Source organism: Xiphias gladius, chromosome 14, assembly GCF_016859285.1.
Source record: "Xiphias gladius isolate SHS-SW01 ecotype Sanya breed wild chromosome 14, ASM1685928v1, whole genome shotgun sequence".
NCBI lineage: Eukaryota > Metazoa > Chordata > Actinopteri > Istiophoriformes > Xiphiidae > Xiphias > Xiphias gladius.
The window spans coordinates 22,062,347-22,078,371 of record NC_053413.1 but is presented as its reverse complement, the minus strand read 5'-3'; the positions used below and the strand labels follow the sequence as shown (position 1 = coordinate 22,078,371).

The window sequence follows — 16,025 nt, the reverse complement described above, 5'->3', positions numbered from 1 at the left end:
TTAAGATTCTGATTTTATTATTATGTACAGTTCTTCAGAAACGTTTCAACAGTTTGGCAAAAATCCTCACAAACATTTGGCACAGAAAGTCAGCAGTAAATATATTGAGATATGCGCCGTAAAAACGACGAGAAACCTGGATGGATGATCAGACGACGACAACGAGAGTAACAGCGTTCAGAGTCTTTACATCGGATCACAGTTAAACATCAGAGTGAAGAGACATAAACTACCAACAAACATCTGACTTGACCACCTCAAATCCGACCAGGGACGGTTGGTATTTACATATGTACTTGTTTCATTTGTCTTACCTGACGCCACGTGTGTGTACTTTCTAATAATTCAGACAGTCACGGGAAAACGTCGCCAGCCTGGCACTTCCAACACCTACACATGATTTGTAACAACAATTTGGCCCACATCTGCTTTGTCGTCACAGGTTACAACCACACCGTCATCGTCAATATCACAAGCGATAAACTTTGAGTCCTTTTAAAGACATTTAATTTTATATTCAAGTCCTTCACAGTGCCGCAAAACATTTGGACGAAGAAATCGAGGTTGTATGAACAGATTTTTGGCCCGCTCACAGGAGGAAAGTCATATTATGCAAATCCTCTCACGGAGTATTTACCAACTGCGGCATACTCCCACTTCATGGCTCTGTCCCCGGGAACGTGGTGTGCTCTGGGTAACGTAGTTCACAGGGACTTGTGCTTCCCCAGCAGGCAGAGGCTGAGGCACTGCAGCAGGCCCTTCATCCACAGGCAGTGAGCCAGGAACAGCAGCAGCAGGCAGGCGCCGGCCGAGCAGTAGACGCCGATCACCGTGCTCTCCTCCGGCAGGAAACACTTGGACAGAGTGTAACTGGCAGGTGACACCGACGCCTTGGGGGTGTAAAACAGGAGATGATTGAGGGTTAGAGGTTATAATTGGTGTCAGCAGAGGTGGCTGCTTAGGGCCCTTTTCAGCCACAAACAATAACCCTCTCGTGATATTTTTGTCTTAATCTTGACTATTTAAACGTACACACTCTCTATTTTTATACAAGCCCCAAAAGCGTGATTTGAGGGAAATATTTTTGGAAAAATAACATAAGGAAGTTTGGGACCCCTATAAAATCATATAAACACATTTAAAAACACCTCAGCGTGAGGTCCATTTAGTGGCTGTTCCGGTGCTTTCAGTTATATCACATGATCTTTCTTTCTTGTAGATGTAAAAACTGCAGTACGGACGAGAAGTCCTTGCAGTGCTCAGAAAACAATGGAGACAGACCATGGGATGTGGTTGAAAGCTCCGGGACGGCTACTAAATGGACCTTGTCTTGAGATAGTCCTTGCGATTTCTGTTCAAGGTAAAGACTGAATTTTTGAACCTCACACTTTGAAATTAAGAACAGCGGCAACAAAAAAGTTTGTGGCTCTGTAAAGTTTTGAATCTGGGAATATCAGGTTAAGTGTCACAAACCGGTTTATCCTGTATTTGTATGTATTTTTTTTTTTTAATTTCTTACTTGTGAGTTTACAGTCCATTTTGACAGACCCAGTGCTGATACTCAACTACCATGTGGCAGTTTTTTGTTGGGGAGTGGCAGTTATTCTGGTGGCCTAACCATTCACTAATGTGACATATGTGTTGCGTCGTCATCATTAACTTCAACGAATCAAAGAAATATGTCTGTTTTAAAAGCTGTTTTTTCTCCAAGCCGATTTACAACAGCAGGACAAACCGACGTCCTTAATCCCATTATAAAGTAAATCTGAATGACCATTACTCAGCCTCATTAGTGATGCATGGCACAAATATGGGGCAGCAGATTGTTTCCTATAAAAACCAACACTTTAGTGTTGTTCATCAAAATCATTCATTTAATCCTGCAATAATGTTTTTTGGGTTTTTTTTTTGGGCACTTGGGGGCAAGTTGTGGACACAACATTGGCGTATCACCACCTTTCAAGTTGATATGGTGAACTCCTTTGCAAAACAGCTGGTTATATACACGTCCAGCAGATATTGAGCAACATTATCATTCATCTGGAGTCACGTTTAACTCCAGCATTCACTCTCTTTTAGCTCCGTGTTTTTTTTGTTTTTGTTTTTTTTTTGGGTCTCTACCAACTCCCAAGGGAAATATCCGGCCCTCTGGCTGCGAAATGCTCTTCTTGGTTCACCAACTCGTCTCTAAATTTGTCTGCTGAGCAGGTAGAGCAAAATATATTAATATTAATAAATATTAATATAATTAATTAATAATTCAATAAAATATTAATAATTAGATTAACCGACTAGCCGGGTTAGCAACGTTTAATCGTTTAGTCGACCATTCGCGCACATCCCTAGTATGTTCATCACGATGACAAGACCTCCTTTCACACTGTCACATTGTCATTCATTGCACTGTTGCTACAAAAATATTGATTTTAGCGGCTTTAAAAATTCAAACTACAAAAGTGTTATTTTTCTCAACCCCCGATAATCAATCGATCGCCATTCATTTGTTTACATCTTCTAACAATAGCCCATTTTGGGGGCAGACCTCGGCTGTGGTCCGGTGTTTGGGTTTTCACTCTCTCCTTGCAATATCAAACGGTGACGAACCTTGTGCCAGGGCATGACGGGTAAATAAGACACAGAGGAAGATAAAGAGAAACCATAAAAACAACGAAAGGTCGCAGCAGTTCATATAAAATTATACAATTTACTTACACTGAGAGGCTTCTTCTCTAAGGCTTTGGGGTTTATAAAGCGCCGAACAGATCGTGTGAACTGTTGGATTTCATTTCTGAAAACTTTTTAAAAAGAAATTTACTTCAAAATTCCCTTTTGCAACGAACACACTGGGCGAATTCTTTCCGGAAAGTAACAGTAAAGGGACAAATCCAAAACAGGTGCAAGGTTGTTCCGCCATCAAAGCCACCGAAAGAGCTATTAATATCAACGTCGTTGCTTTTTTTCCCCTTTTTTTTTTGTAAATTATGCATCGACGGGGGAGTTTGAAACAGGCACGTCGCGTTGCTACTCACCAGGATGAAGCTGGGGTTGTTTCTGTTCCTCCAGCTGAAGGACGGCACGCTGATTTCCGGGTACTTGTTGTCATGGAGAACCTCACATCCGCTGTGGGTGTGTCCGCTCAGGACGAGGCGGGGTTTAAACCACTGCAGCAGCTGAGGGGAGAGAGAGACCCACATCCAAACTCAGAGGACGGTTGCTGCCGGCTTACATCACCGGTTTCATCATCATCATCATCTTCATCATCATCATCATCATCTTCGTCGCCATCTGCTGTTTTTACACGCGACAACCGGCTGCCGTACTGTATTTTATTTGTATTTAATTTTAATTTTAATCCGCCTCAGACGAGATCCGTGCTTTGAAATATATATATATATAAATATACATATATATATATATATATATATATATAAAACGGCAGAGGCGGTGTGATGAGACTGCCGGGTCCTCACCCTCTGAGAAGCCTCCTTAGACAACACGTCGTATTTCTCTCGGAACAACAGGTGTCGCTCTTCGGGCGGTGCCGCGTCCCGTCCCTTGCAGCCGGCATCACTCACCCTGTACAGAGGATAGTGCTGGAGAACGGAACGGAGCAGCCAGTCAGTGAAACATGATTACATATCCTCAGGTTTTAGTGATATATATATATATCTATATATATATATAGATATATATATATCTATACATATATATAGATATATATATATATATATATATATATATATATATAGATATAGATAGATAGATATAGATATATAGATATAGATATCTATAGATATATATATATATATAGATATATATATCTATATATATAAAGAATGTATTTTTAAAAAAATCATTAAATCATGTTTGCATTTAATTCTGGCAGCTCAGAAAACAAATAGGAGAGATTGGTGATGTGCAGCAAAGATCCCGCGACAGTTTAGAGTCAAAATATCGTGCTATGATAGTAAACATGCAGCAATGACACTTTCGGAAAGAAATGGCACAAAACGGGATAAACACTGGTGTGGAAACTATTTATCAGTTTAATCATCAACAATTTTGATAATGAAGTCACTGTTTAAGCCAGTTATCAGGAAACTGGTTCCAAAAAATTCAGCTTTCCCCTGTTTTATATCATTGTAAATTAATGTCTTTGAGTTTTGGATTTTTGGTCGGTTGGCTTTTTCTCTTGTTTTTCTGAACTTGTCTCCGTGGGCGTTTTTCACAATTTTCTGACACATTAAAGACCAAATGATTAATACATTAAATGGAAAAAGGCAGATTAATCAGCGGAGCTAATCAACACTAAATCCTTCACCACCAAAAGATGAGATGTGCTGTGTACGGCTGATAAAGTGGTATGTTTCCACACATTCTGACAATGTCATCCGTATCTTTGTTCTATTCTGCACTGAAGCTTTATGATGTTTACACCGAGTGAAATACTGAAACCCAAAACTTGACGTTTTTATGGCTGCACCAATACATGAAATGTATATGTTTTTAGATGCATTATTCAATACACATTTCTCCAAAATTCAGCCTGACACATTTCGCATCTTTAGAAACCTTTGGGCCTTTACTACGTGTAGATTTAAAAGTAAAAATCTGTGGGTTTGAGCAAAGTGTGTCCTCACAGCATGAGCTTGTAATGACTGACCCACTGGTGGATCAGTGAGAGGTTATTGAACTTATTAGGGCTCCAACTAATAACTTTTTCATTCATTCATATTTTCATTTCAGTCATGTATGGATGATTTGTTTATTAACGAGTTAATAATTCCATAAAATGCCGAAAAATCATTGGAAATTGCACGTCTTCAAATCGCCTATTTGTCCGAAAAAGAGGTAAATTAAGTTCAGTGTAATGCACAGCCGGTAGACGGGAGTGTAGGGAAAATGAAATCATGCGAAAGAAAGTTCAAACTGCCGGACGCTGTCAGCACTCGGCTTGTTAAAAATGCAGCACTGTGAGGTATCTTTTGATGCCTGGTGAGCGTCTGTGATCGAAACGATGCATTTTAAATGAACCTGGCGCTGACAGCGTGCGGGAGGTCGAGCCTTTGTCTCTGTCTGTCCGAAGAGCAGTCGAAATTTCCAAATCTACAGTGACTCAGAGAAAAAGCAAAAACATGTGGGTATTGAGAGTAAGATAGGAAAAAAATCAGAACCTGTCCTTTAATACAGTGGTTCCCAACCACCTGTATAGCAGAAATCTATCTTTTTCTGATTTTGAACCTTGTTTATCCTCTCACAACTCCTCAGACTTCTCTTGGGGACCCGCTGGGGTGGGAAACACTGTTTTAATTGACTAATCATTTTAGCACCGTTTTCTTTTCCTGTCTATTCTTCTTCCCTAGCTGTCCAAAAAAAAAGAGACAGAAAAAGGAACAAAAAAGAGACACAAAACAAACACACAGACATAAAATCACCACAAAGAGACAGAAAACGACCAAAAAGAGACATGAAATGACTACAAAGGGAAAACTGATGGATGGATTTAACAGTTCAGAAATAAGTCATTCATTTGTTCCTTTAAGTTTTTGCTAAAACCAACACATCCATTATAAGTCGATGCACTTCTTAGCAACTGGCTCCCAGCAGCCAAAACATAACTAATGCTACTGTCTACGGCAGGCGAGAAAAAAATATTCAGGATCTCTGTAAATGAAGTTTCAAGATGTTTTAAAGCCCTCCGAAGACCTTCTGTTGAGGCAACTGAAGGCAATGACTTTTAAGACTTCTCCAGAGAAGCCAGCCGTGCTTTGGGTTTTCAGACAGAAAAGAGGGCGCATTCAAGAGAGCACACACTTGCAGTTTACCTGTAACATGATGGGGGGTGTGGGAGGATAGAGCTGCGAGCCCTCACAGCTGTCCACCACTCCGCTGCCGGACTGCGAGTTCTGCAGGAAAGACAACACGAAGAATTCATCGGCTGTCTCGTCCACAAGCTCACGACGTGACTTCAAACGTCAGCCAACATTTTTATTTCATATCTCTCCGGTCCTTCTGTTTTGGAAAAAAAAATTGTGCCGTTTGCAGGTGGAGAGAGCGTCTGCCGCTGACCTCCATAAAATCTCCTCCTACCTGAAGAGAACAGTTGAGGTCTCTGGAGAGTTTGATCAGCTCCTTCTCCACCGACTGGCAGATGGGACACCCGTCACCGTGCAGGGCCACGCTGTTCACCAGCAGGAAGCTGGAGCGAGAAAAGCGGGGTCAGTAGCTCTGCCGCGGAAAAAACACAAGAGCCTCAGTGAGGCTGCAAGGATAAATCATATTAAAATGTTTTTATTTTTGAAAGTTTTAATGAAATTGGGTTTCTCGATCCAACTTTATCAGTCTTACCCACAACTAGTTCTTGTATGGAGGGAAAGCATCGCCGCACTGACTTCTATTTTAAAGGTTCAAAGGTGGTTTTAAAGGATTAAAGGTAGACTGTTGAGCTATCAGACACGTACTTGAGAGCAAAACATCTCTAAAAATGTCTATATTCTTGTTTAAAAGGCGTTTTTTTTTTCGGCCCCGATTGACTCAGGGGATTAAACCTGTGACCTGGCGGCCTGCCGAGTCACATGTCTGTCCCGCAGCTTGCGTCGCAGCTCGTCATGTATGCCACATCCTCCTCCTGCCACTCACTTCACTCCCTTTTTGGTGACGATCCTGGTGGAGGAGGCGTTGAAGACCTTCTCGAAGCGCTGCAGCTTGAACCAGTCCATCCTGCAGGGAGACACAACGCCGCTCGTCACACCGCACCGGAAAAAACCCAAAAAAAGCCCCCGCCGCTCAGTCTGTCACGTCTGTCTGTCACACACACGCTGTTACATAAGAGTCTCACTTTCCGCCAGCACCAGTCCAATCAAAGCACATAATCCCACATTTCTGAATCACAGGCATCAAAGACTGAACGGTGGGATGGTTTGATGAATCTCGTTGTATTTGCTGCCACCGCTGCCCCCCCCCCGTGAAATTAGGAATAACAGTCTCCTACAAAAAGAGTGTCACATGCGGGGGGGGGGCACAATAAACGCAAGACCTCTGCAATACAATGCAACCTAATACAACAGCACCACTACCATACAGGCTTAAAAATTGCTATAAAGTGAAATCAAGGCCACGGTGATACGGTCTCATAAAAGCGAAACACATGAGCCCTCCACAGCAGTATCGTGTGTTATATTGCATTATATTGTGCAGGTGCTTCCGTCAGGCCCGTAGCCTTTTTCTTACAGATTTATTGATGTGATGTCTCAGTTTATTTTCCATGAAAATGGCAAAAAAAAAAAATTACTATTACATACACAAAAGGCAAAAGCTAAAAACATGTCTTACAGTTTACAGTTTACATTTTTTAGCAAGAATCTTAAATTCTATATTCTATTTCTTATTTTTAAAACTGATCTCTGTTTATTGGTTGAAATTATTTTTTTGCATATAATGGTGATCTCATGAGAAAAGTCTTAAAGTCCTCCTGTGAAACAATCTCACCAGGATTTTAGAAAATACTTAAACAATGAGCTCGACTCTGTTCGCCCTCCTAAACATTCGGGACGAGCTGACAAAGAAAACGAACAACAAACAAACTGTATGCTCCACATGCTTAAAAAGCATTCATCCTTTTTGCTTAAAAAGCATGAATTAATGCCGGTTTATAATTGACCCTCGCGCTACATTTGGTAACGGGCCCATAGTGAGTTGCGATGGACTCAAAACACAAAGTTTAGGACGTGGACTTGACTTTGGACTTACTTGTGACCTGCAAAAACAATGGCTTTGTTCCATCTCTGTTTATTGCTATTATTTTTACTACTATTTAGTTTTTAATTAGAACAATTGAGCTCCGTGACACTGGGGAATAAGACACACAATGTTATTGCTACACAGACGACACTTTTTAGTCGGATCGATTCATTTCTTGGTTTTGGTCTTTTCGCGGGATATGTTGACAGTAATACAATATATAAAATATCGCCGGCCTTATCCTCCTTTTTAAAGACCCCCAATCCCTCCGAACATTACAGAAGACCTGACCTCAGTGTCCTTAAAGGTACAGACAGTATGGCCCCTGACTGCCTTTACTGTATCCAACCGCCTGTACTGTGTGTCTCAGTAAAATTCCCTCTGATTGTCTCAGAGATATTTCCTCAAAGGTTATGCCATGTGGACAAAGTCCTTTCACTCTAGTTGCTTGCTGGCTCTGCAGCGCAAACAGCATGAGGCTTTTATTGACGTTCCCTTGGCGGCGGATAACTGTCTCTACTTACAAAAACTTTTCGAGTCAAAGAGAAACACAACTAGACGTCGGTTTTCAGATATTTCTGTAACTGGGGCAGTGAGCAACACTAACAAAAAAAAAACAAAAACCCTTCATGCTGAGGTATCCTGAGGTCTAACAAGTGACACGGTGAAATGAAAGTCCTCATTCTATCTGGACTTTGTGCTGCGTCCCTACCTGAACCCTACCTAGTGCCGCTCAACCTGGCAGTATCCCGGCACGAGAGTGATACGTTTAAAACAACAAAGGAGTGCGGCTGTAAAGCGTGCTCTTACTCATAATGGAAACCAATGTCGTGGTTTCCAACCAGTACAACCAGTTCCGTGTCAGCGGAGTGCCTGAACATCCTGTGGAAGCGGCGCACGTCGTCCTCCCAGTGCTGCAGAGACACAACACAAACGCAGCTTGAAGCAGCCCTCTCCGCAGGCCTGTAATAAGAAAAAGGCTCCCCTGGGAATCTGATGAGAGTTAATGGGATCTCTGAGGGTCACCCTGCAGCCCCCCCCCCGTGGGTGACTGAGCCGGGCCGCTTTGATTCAGACTCCAGATTCAATTTTGAACCCGCAGAGACCTTTAATTACATCAGTGCTGTGGGTTTCACACCATGTTTTTCATACTGATAGGACTCTGAATGACTGCTTGTAATAAGCCATGCAGCGATTAGTCTATCATTAGTTGACCTTTCAAATAATCAATTAATCGTCGAAGACATTTATCAAGCGAGGTGCCAGAAAAATTGCTCCTTCCAGCCTCTGAAATGTGAGACTGCTACTTTTTCTTTGTTTTATATCATCGTCTCTTGAATATCTTTGGGATCTGGGACAATTTCTCAGACTAGAGTCAGAACACTCAGTAACAGGCAACTATTCTGATAAATGATTAATCTCTGCACTCATTTATCACTTTATCACTTTAAAAATTGAATGTATTTTGGTTTCCAACCACAAAAACAGGCAATGTGAAGATTTTAGGAAACTTTGGCCGGTATTTGTCACCGTTCTCAAACACATATTGATCAATAAATGTTTGAAAATATTCATTAGCCTTACTCTGAGTATTGTATCTATTTTTTTGATCATATATTTTAATAATCGAAGAAAATCATGTGTCAAGCAAAAACGCCATATGTTTGCTGGTTCTTAGTTTTAAAATGGAGAGTTTTCTTCTTTTCTCTGCTTTATATCATTCAAATAGAATATCTTTGGGTCTGGAGCAATTTTTCAGACCAAACAAGCTATTTAAAGATTTTAACTTTTGGGGCCTCCGAACTTGTGACCTTCATTTTTCACTATTTAATGATATGTGGACCACATAATCGCTTGACTTATCAAGAAAATAACTAACCGATTCATCAATACTGGAAATATTTGTTAGCCTCAGACTTCTTTCAGACAAAACAGGCAATTTCAAGTCCCCGTCTGGGGTTCTGGTAACTCACGAGAGGTTTTTCTTCACTATTTTCAGACATGTAGACCAAACAATAAACGGATTAGTCCAGAAAGTAATTAACAAATAATTAAATATTGATCCGCAATGAAAACAGTGGCTGGTTGCAGACCTACTTGCAGCATTTCTTTCCCTGGAAATTCAAAGATTTCAGCCCTTCCTCTTCCGACAGCCCATTGAATACAAATTAGACCAGATGCAAACTAAGTGAAAAAAAAGAGTGAGGAAGCTGAAAGGGGAACAAAGTCAATTCGTTTTACAATTTTACAGCCTGTAAGCTCTGTTTGCTTTTTCAATGAGGCTTTTCTTTCTGTGCTACACTTGCTTGCCACTTCAATTTTCTTCTGCTGATGGCTCCCCCTATAACAACCCAGTGATAGATGTGTGAGAATTCCCAGGGGGAAGTCTTCCTAAAGCAGGATGCATGCACCGCGGAGAGGGCTGAGAAGGATGCACGGTTGGTGTTTTCCACAAACCCCTGCAGCCCTCTCGGCCCCAGATGGCACAAGATCACGATGCTGATGTTGTTGTTGATGATGATGATGAGGATGATGAGGATGATGAGGATGAGGATGAGGATGATGACCGGAGAGCACTGGCCTCTGATCTGCATCCACATCCACACACTGTTGTCTCACAAGCACCACCACCACCATCATAAGCACCCGGGGTCTGCAGACAAACCGAGAGAGAGAGAGAGAGAGAGAGTGTGTGGGGGGGTTACGTTACCTTCTGCGAGCTCCACTTGCCTTCGTCGAAGATGTCCCCGAGAATAAAGACTATCTCGGGCCTGAGCAGCCACAGAGCGGTCTGGAAAGCCCTCTCCATCTGCCATTCCCTGCGCGTTTGGATACATAAGCCGGCGTTATTTTTGTGTACAAATCACTCCCGCAGAGCCCGGACCGGTGGCTGGAAGGGCTGGTGGTGGATTTTCGCTAAAAATGGAAACGAACGCTGGCATTACCTCCTCAGCTTGTCGAACCAGTGTCCCCCGACGGCTCCCAGGAGGTGGGTGTCCGACAGCACCATGGCGCGGACCGCCGAGTCCGCGGGGCGGCCGTCGATGCCCTCTCCGCCCCGTGCATGGCCGACCTTCGGCCAGGCGCACTTGAGGATGGTCGGGAAGTAGATGAGGTACTCGCAGAAGAGGAAAGCGCCGCCGACCACGAGAATCAGCGCCGCCGCGGCCATCCACCTGACGCTGAACCTCGGCATTTCGGCGTTATTCGGCGTTTGGGTTGCCCTGAACTGGCGCACTGGTGGCGACGGAGCGGTCCATGAGGCATCTTCGCCTCTTCCAGAACCGGCTGTTCAGGTCTCCGGCCGTGTGATGCTCATGGCAAGTTCGCTCTGAGAATAGAGACGGTCGGAGGGGGAGGGGAGGGGAGGGGAGGGTGGGGGGGTAAGGGACGCCAAGTCCGAGTGATTCAAGATGTAACAGAAAAAGTTGGAGTAAAAAAAAAAAAAAAAAAAAAAGTCCTCTGCTTCTGGAGAGAGGGAGAGAGGGAGAGAGCCGGGAGAGCCGAGACCAGGCGCTGCTGCTTCGCAATCACGGCACCGCTCGGCTCTTAATGGTCAAGCCAGAAACGGCGCTTCTGCTCACAGTTTTTCAAAATAAAACCCTCAATACAATTTCTTTTTTCCCCCCGGTAAAATATTATTTGTATGAGTATTAGTATTGTGTAAATACTTGAAAAGGAAAAGCAGTAAATACGATCATTTGGGATGTCTGGAGCCATGAAAGTGTTTGGCATTGTGCTTGAAAACAACTCAAATGATTATCAAAAACAGCTGCTAACTGATTTTCTGTCTAATCAGTTGGTTTCGCTAATTTTGAGAAGCGTGATCTTTAAAAGGCATCATATTCTATGAGGTCCTCAGGAAGGTAAGGTACAAGTACCTCAGATTTGTACTTGATGGCAGTGCTTGAGTAAATGCACTTACCGTAGTTACATTTCACTATAAAAATGAACAGTAAAGTAAAAGTGACGAATAGGTAGAAGGAAAGAAGTATTATCAGCTAAATGGACATAAAGTAATCAAAGTAAAAGTACTTGTTTCGCAGAAAACTGGACCCAGACTCCCAACCTCGGGGGTCGGGCCCGTTCGGAGGGTCACAAAATAAATCTGAGGCGTTGTGAGATGATTCACTGGGTTGGAACAAAGACAAGACATATGTATGCTACATAAACTTGGAGTCATTTTTCAGACTTTTCTCTCACCCTTTGCCTTTTTGGTGAATCATTGGAGAGTTTTACCTCTTTGGGGCTCAAAACAGTGGTTGAAAAGGAACCATCTGGGAAGTTTAGAGGCCAAATGTGTCTTTGGTGGAACTGATAACGATTACAGTCAGATGAAACATGAAAACGCCGCCTCAACAGGACACTGCCTTTTTTTTTTGTAAGGCCCCGAAAGGCAAAAAGGTCGGGAACCACCACTGTATTTTGTATGTAAAAATCTTACCATGAAAAGTAACTAGTGACCGATAAATGCAATGGAGTTAAAAGTATAAAACTTCTCTCTGAACTGTAGTTGAGTTGAAGTGAGAAGTAGCCAAGAGTGGAAATACTCAAGTAAAGTACAAGTACCTCAGAGCTGTACTTAAGTAGCCTACAAGTAGTTGCCCGCTTGAATAAAAGTACCTAGTTACATTGAACTACTGGACTACTTAAAAAAAAAAAAAAAAAAAAAAAGGTTCAGAGCTTTCACTTTCACTTTTACTTCAAAAGTTCTTTTTTCAGACATGGCAAATTTAAATCAACTTAAAAGCAAAAACAACGAACTTCCGGTACTTCTCTTGCTCACACCTGCGAGCTTGGCTGCATATTTTTTGTTCCCTTTTGTATTGGGTTTTTTTTGGGGGGGGGGTGTAGGTAGGAGAAAGATTTAAACCACTTGAACTAAAAGTTAATGAAAAGCCAAATTATCGGCCTGGGGAAAAAAAAAAATCATGAAAACCCTCCTACTGATAAATCTGATCAGTGATCAGCAAACCTGGCATCGGTCCACGCGAACACACGTATACTTACGGGGGTGGGGGGGGAAGGAGCCAACAACTATGGGACAAATGAGATTAAGGGATTAAGAGCAGAAATCTAATCAGCGGGAGACCGTTTATGCGTGCGGCTCTCTCTCAGCTCCGAGAACTGCCCACCCCGGAGGAGCTCCACGCAGGGAGCGGCCCCAACGGAGGGCTTCTCACTGTGGCCCCGGAGCAGGGCTACCGGCTGAACCAGTCGGTTTGCACGGGCCGTGCGTGTCTGACATTCGGTGCGAGATTTGACGCGCGCAGGACGACGGAGCTGCAGCAGCTGCTGCGGCGGCAGCACGGAGGGGAAACTGACGCACGGCAGCATCGTGATTAAAGCGAAAGAACATCTCCGCTTTCTGGGGCCACTTCTGCGTTTGGCGATCGGGAACGAGCATTTCCGTCTCTCCCCTGCAGATGTGCCGCCATGGCTTTGCTCCGCTCAAGCAGACTCTCCGGGCACGCAGAGCATCCGCCGTCTTTCATTTAAACCGCACTAAAAAAAAAAAAAAAAATCCCTGAGCTCTCTCTGCTCGGGGCCTACGAAAGCGATTAAACGACGCGGTCCCGTACGTGCTCTCGGCTCTCGGGCCCCGGGAGAACGCGTCCAGAGATTCACTAAATGCCGCACCACACCAAAACCACGCCGACGAGTCGAGCGTGTCATTCGGAGCTTCTCCCCTTTGAGGGAAAACAATCAGGACAACTTACGGTCCTTTCTATTACGAATCCTACTTTTCATTCACAGTCAGGGTCGTGGCCGGATTAACCTCCCCAGGGGCAAAGCCCTGGGCCAAACGTTTTGCTGCTGGGCGCCTATTGATCCCCAGTATACACGGCGGTTTCGTTACTACCAGAAAGGAGCAGACCGGTGACGTAGAGTCCTCGATTAGTCGACTGACGGAAAATTGACCTGGCGACAATCTTGATAATCGATTAATAGTTTCCATTCATTGGTACCAGCTTCTAAAATCTGAATATTTGCTGGGTTTTGGGGTTTTTTTCTTCAGTTTTCTATGATAGTAAACACATCATTGGGTATTTGGCTGTTGGGGAAACAAAAAAAGCTATTTGAATATGTTAATTTGGGCTTCAGGGAATAATGATGGGTGTTCTTCACATTTCATACATCGAACAATCAATCAATTATTAAAGAAAATTATAATTAGATTGGCCTTACAGTTCTCCCGTGATGGCTTAACGTGACCTTGCCCAAGGTTTTCTGTGAATTTAATAATTCAACACAGAAGAATGTTTAAGAAATTGGATAAAACACAAGTTCGCAACAAATGAGCACAATTTAAACTAAAACAATAAAGGTCTTAATATTAGATTTTGACGCTAGGACCCCTTTAAAAGACCAGGACCACAAAATAAAGGGTGGTGGACCTGTCGTAGCTGATAATGTATACATTTGTAGACCCAACCGATATGGAGTAAACAGCCCTTGGGGTCTGGGGTCCCTTGGCAGTTGCCCGTTTTGCCTGGTTGGTGGCCCATTCTTGGTCAGGGTCTGACCTAACAGTGGGTCTTATCTACCCTGACGTTATACCCTCAGTAGGTTTTCTGGCAAGTTGGGGGGGTATCTGCAACCCCTGGGGAGTTAAAAACAAACAAACAAACAAACAAAACCAGTCATAAAACTTCTAGACAGACATTTGTTTTTTGGCTAGTATTCCTTGTTTCTCCACCAGAATTTCCTTCCTGGCAGCACAGAGAGGGCTCTGAAACACAATTTAGACCTTCATGTTGGGAAATAATTGAATAAAAAACGTTTGATTCATGACGTGCTGTCATGCAAAAGACCTCCCAAAATAACCTTTTCCTTCCAGCGCCGGAGCCAGGAGGGTAAAGGGGTCATGAGTTCAAATCCCCCATAACCAGCGGGAAATTTTCATCAGACATCAAAAATTTAGTCTGCGAAATTATTTAAACATTTGTTTTTTTTCATTCATTTAACTGTTAAGTTATGTTGCCTGTAAATTTTGTTTGAAATCATACACACGTCACATGTAGAGAGTAGAGAGACAACAGTACGTCAAAAATATAAAATCAAACTTTGCTGTGTGTTTAGATCTATGGTATAGTTTTCAGTTGATAGCTTTCCAGAGCCTGGACCTTGACATACACCTACGTCAGCGTATATTAAAGGAACAATATGACGCATATAAAGCATGTAGAGATGTTAGATAGCAGTTTGTGTTGTATTCAGAATTTGAAGGTTTTCTTTCATGTAGCATAAAACTGTTTATATTTTTGATATATTTTATATCTTATCGTCGCTGTACCCTTATCTTTTTGGTTTCACGTTCTTGTAATTGAGCTTTCACTGTTTTCTACTTGCTCTGTTAATCGTTTTGAGATGTTTATCACCCTGAGCTGGTTGGATGACAGGGGAGTGACTTCAGTGTTACTTCCACAAAGTTTGCCGGACTCACACCTGACGTGTTTAAAAAAAAAGCGGTCGAAATCTGGGCAGCGGAGGCCGAGATACCCTGACTCTCATTTGCTCGTAAGGGTCAAACTCTAAAAATACTGGGCTTTGCCTTTCCCATAATGCAACTCAGTAGTGACTGATCATTACGGTCAATTTTTCTCAAACTTTGGATGGTTCCCTCCAGAGTCACAGAAGACGTTCAACTGTTATCACAGGCTGAGTAATACCGAACTTAACCTTGTCAATTTGGGGGAGTGTCCCTTTAACCGCTTCTGTTATCAAAGTGCCCATCAGCCTGTTGGTATATTTGTGGGCGTGGTAACCAACTTTTAAACATTTTCACACGACGCAGAACTGACTGGGATCAAAATACTGTCCGTTTAAACAAATCAGTGGTTTGGAGTCGGCGCGCAGGGTTTTATTTCCCAACACGAAGATCAAAGTTTTACAAGTTTTAAAACCTTCTCCACAGTGCTTTGAATAAAATTCTGGTGGTGGATGGTTTAATCATTTATTATTACTTAATGTTTTGGTCAGCCAAGAAGCAGTTTTATTTGAATATACTGAGTCTAAAAATACTACAGTCAGCCAGTAAAGCAGCCACAGACTGGTACTTTTTAATTATAGAACGTAAATTCTCCCAAGTTGCTAAAACCTCTAAAATAACAGAAAAATTACTGAGGATGTGACCTCAGTGTCCTTAACGGCCCTTTTCTCTTCAAATTTCCATGTGACTCGCATTTGTATATTAGAGAGAGAGAAAAAAAAAGCCTGCTTGTGTTAAAGGGAGCTGCTTAGAGTATGTGCTGTGCAGCATGTGCTGTGTCAAACCTGATTTG

General features: G+C 42.7%; 1 protein-coding gene across 2 annotated transcripts; it reads right to left on the bottom strand.

The window, feature by feature from the left end:
* Positions 1-13,559, bottom strand: mppe1 (metallophosphoesterase 1). 2 transcript variants are annotated; one of them, XM_040142729.1, is made up of 10 exons: positions 13,461-13,559; positions 10,686-11,071; positions 10,451-10,559; positions 8,551-8,654; positions 6,640-6,720; positions 6,091-6,199; positions 5,826-5,906; positions 3,471-3,593; positions 3,030-3,170; positions 1-890 (listed from the first exon to the last, which is right to left on the bottom strand). In XM_040142729.1, the coding sequence occupies exons 2-10, from the start codon at positions 10,934-10,936 to the stop codon at positions 705-707; spliced, it is 1,185 nt and encodes a 394-aa protein (XP_039998663.1). In that variant the 5' UTR covers positions 10,937-11,071; positions 13,461-13,559; the 3' UTR covers positions 1-704. The 2 variants fall into 2 exon arrangements, with proteins under 2 accessions (XP_039998663.1, XP_039998665.1); XM_040142731.1 differs by lacking the exon at positions 13,461-13,559 and having other exon boundaries at positions 10,686-11,079.
* Between the last annotated feature and the right edge of the window lie 2,466 nt (positions 13,560-16,025).

What these genes read in the sequence shown, in the direction of transcription:
- mppe1 (XM_040142729.1), bottom strand. Translation starts at nt 10,936, where the DNA reads ATGCCGAGGTTCAGCGTCAGGTGGATGGCCGCGGCGGCGCTGATTCTC. An exon ending in CACCCCCCATCATGTTACAG is followed by an intron (nt 3,594 to 5,825) that starts GTAAACTGCAAG and finishes TCCGTTCTCCAG; the next exon opens with CACTATCCTCTGTACAGGGT. An exon ending in CTAAGGAGGCTTCTCAGAGG is followed by an intron (nt 3,171 to 3,470) that starts GTGAGGACCCGG and finishes CTCTCCCCTCAG; the next exon opens with CTGCTGCAGTGGTTTAAACC.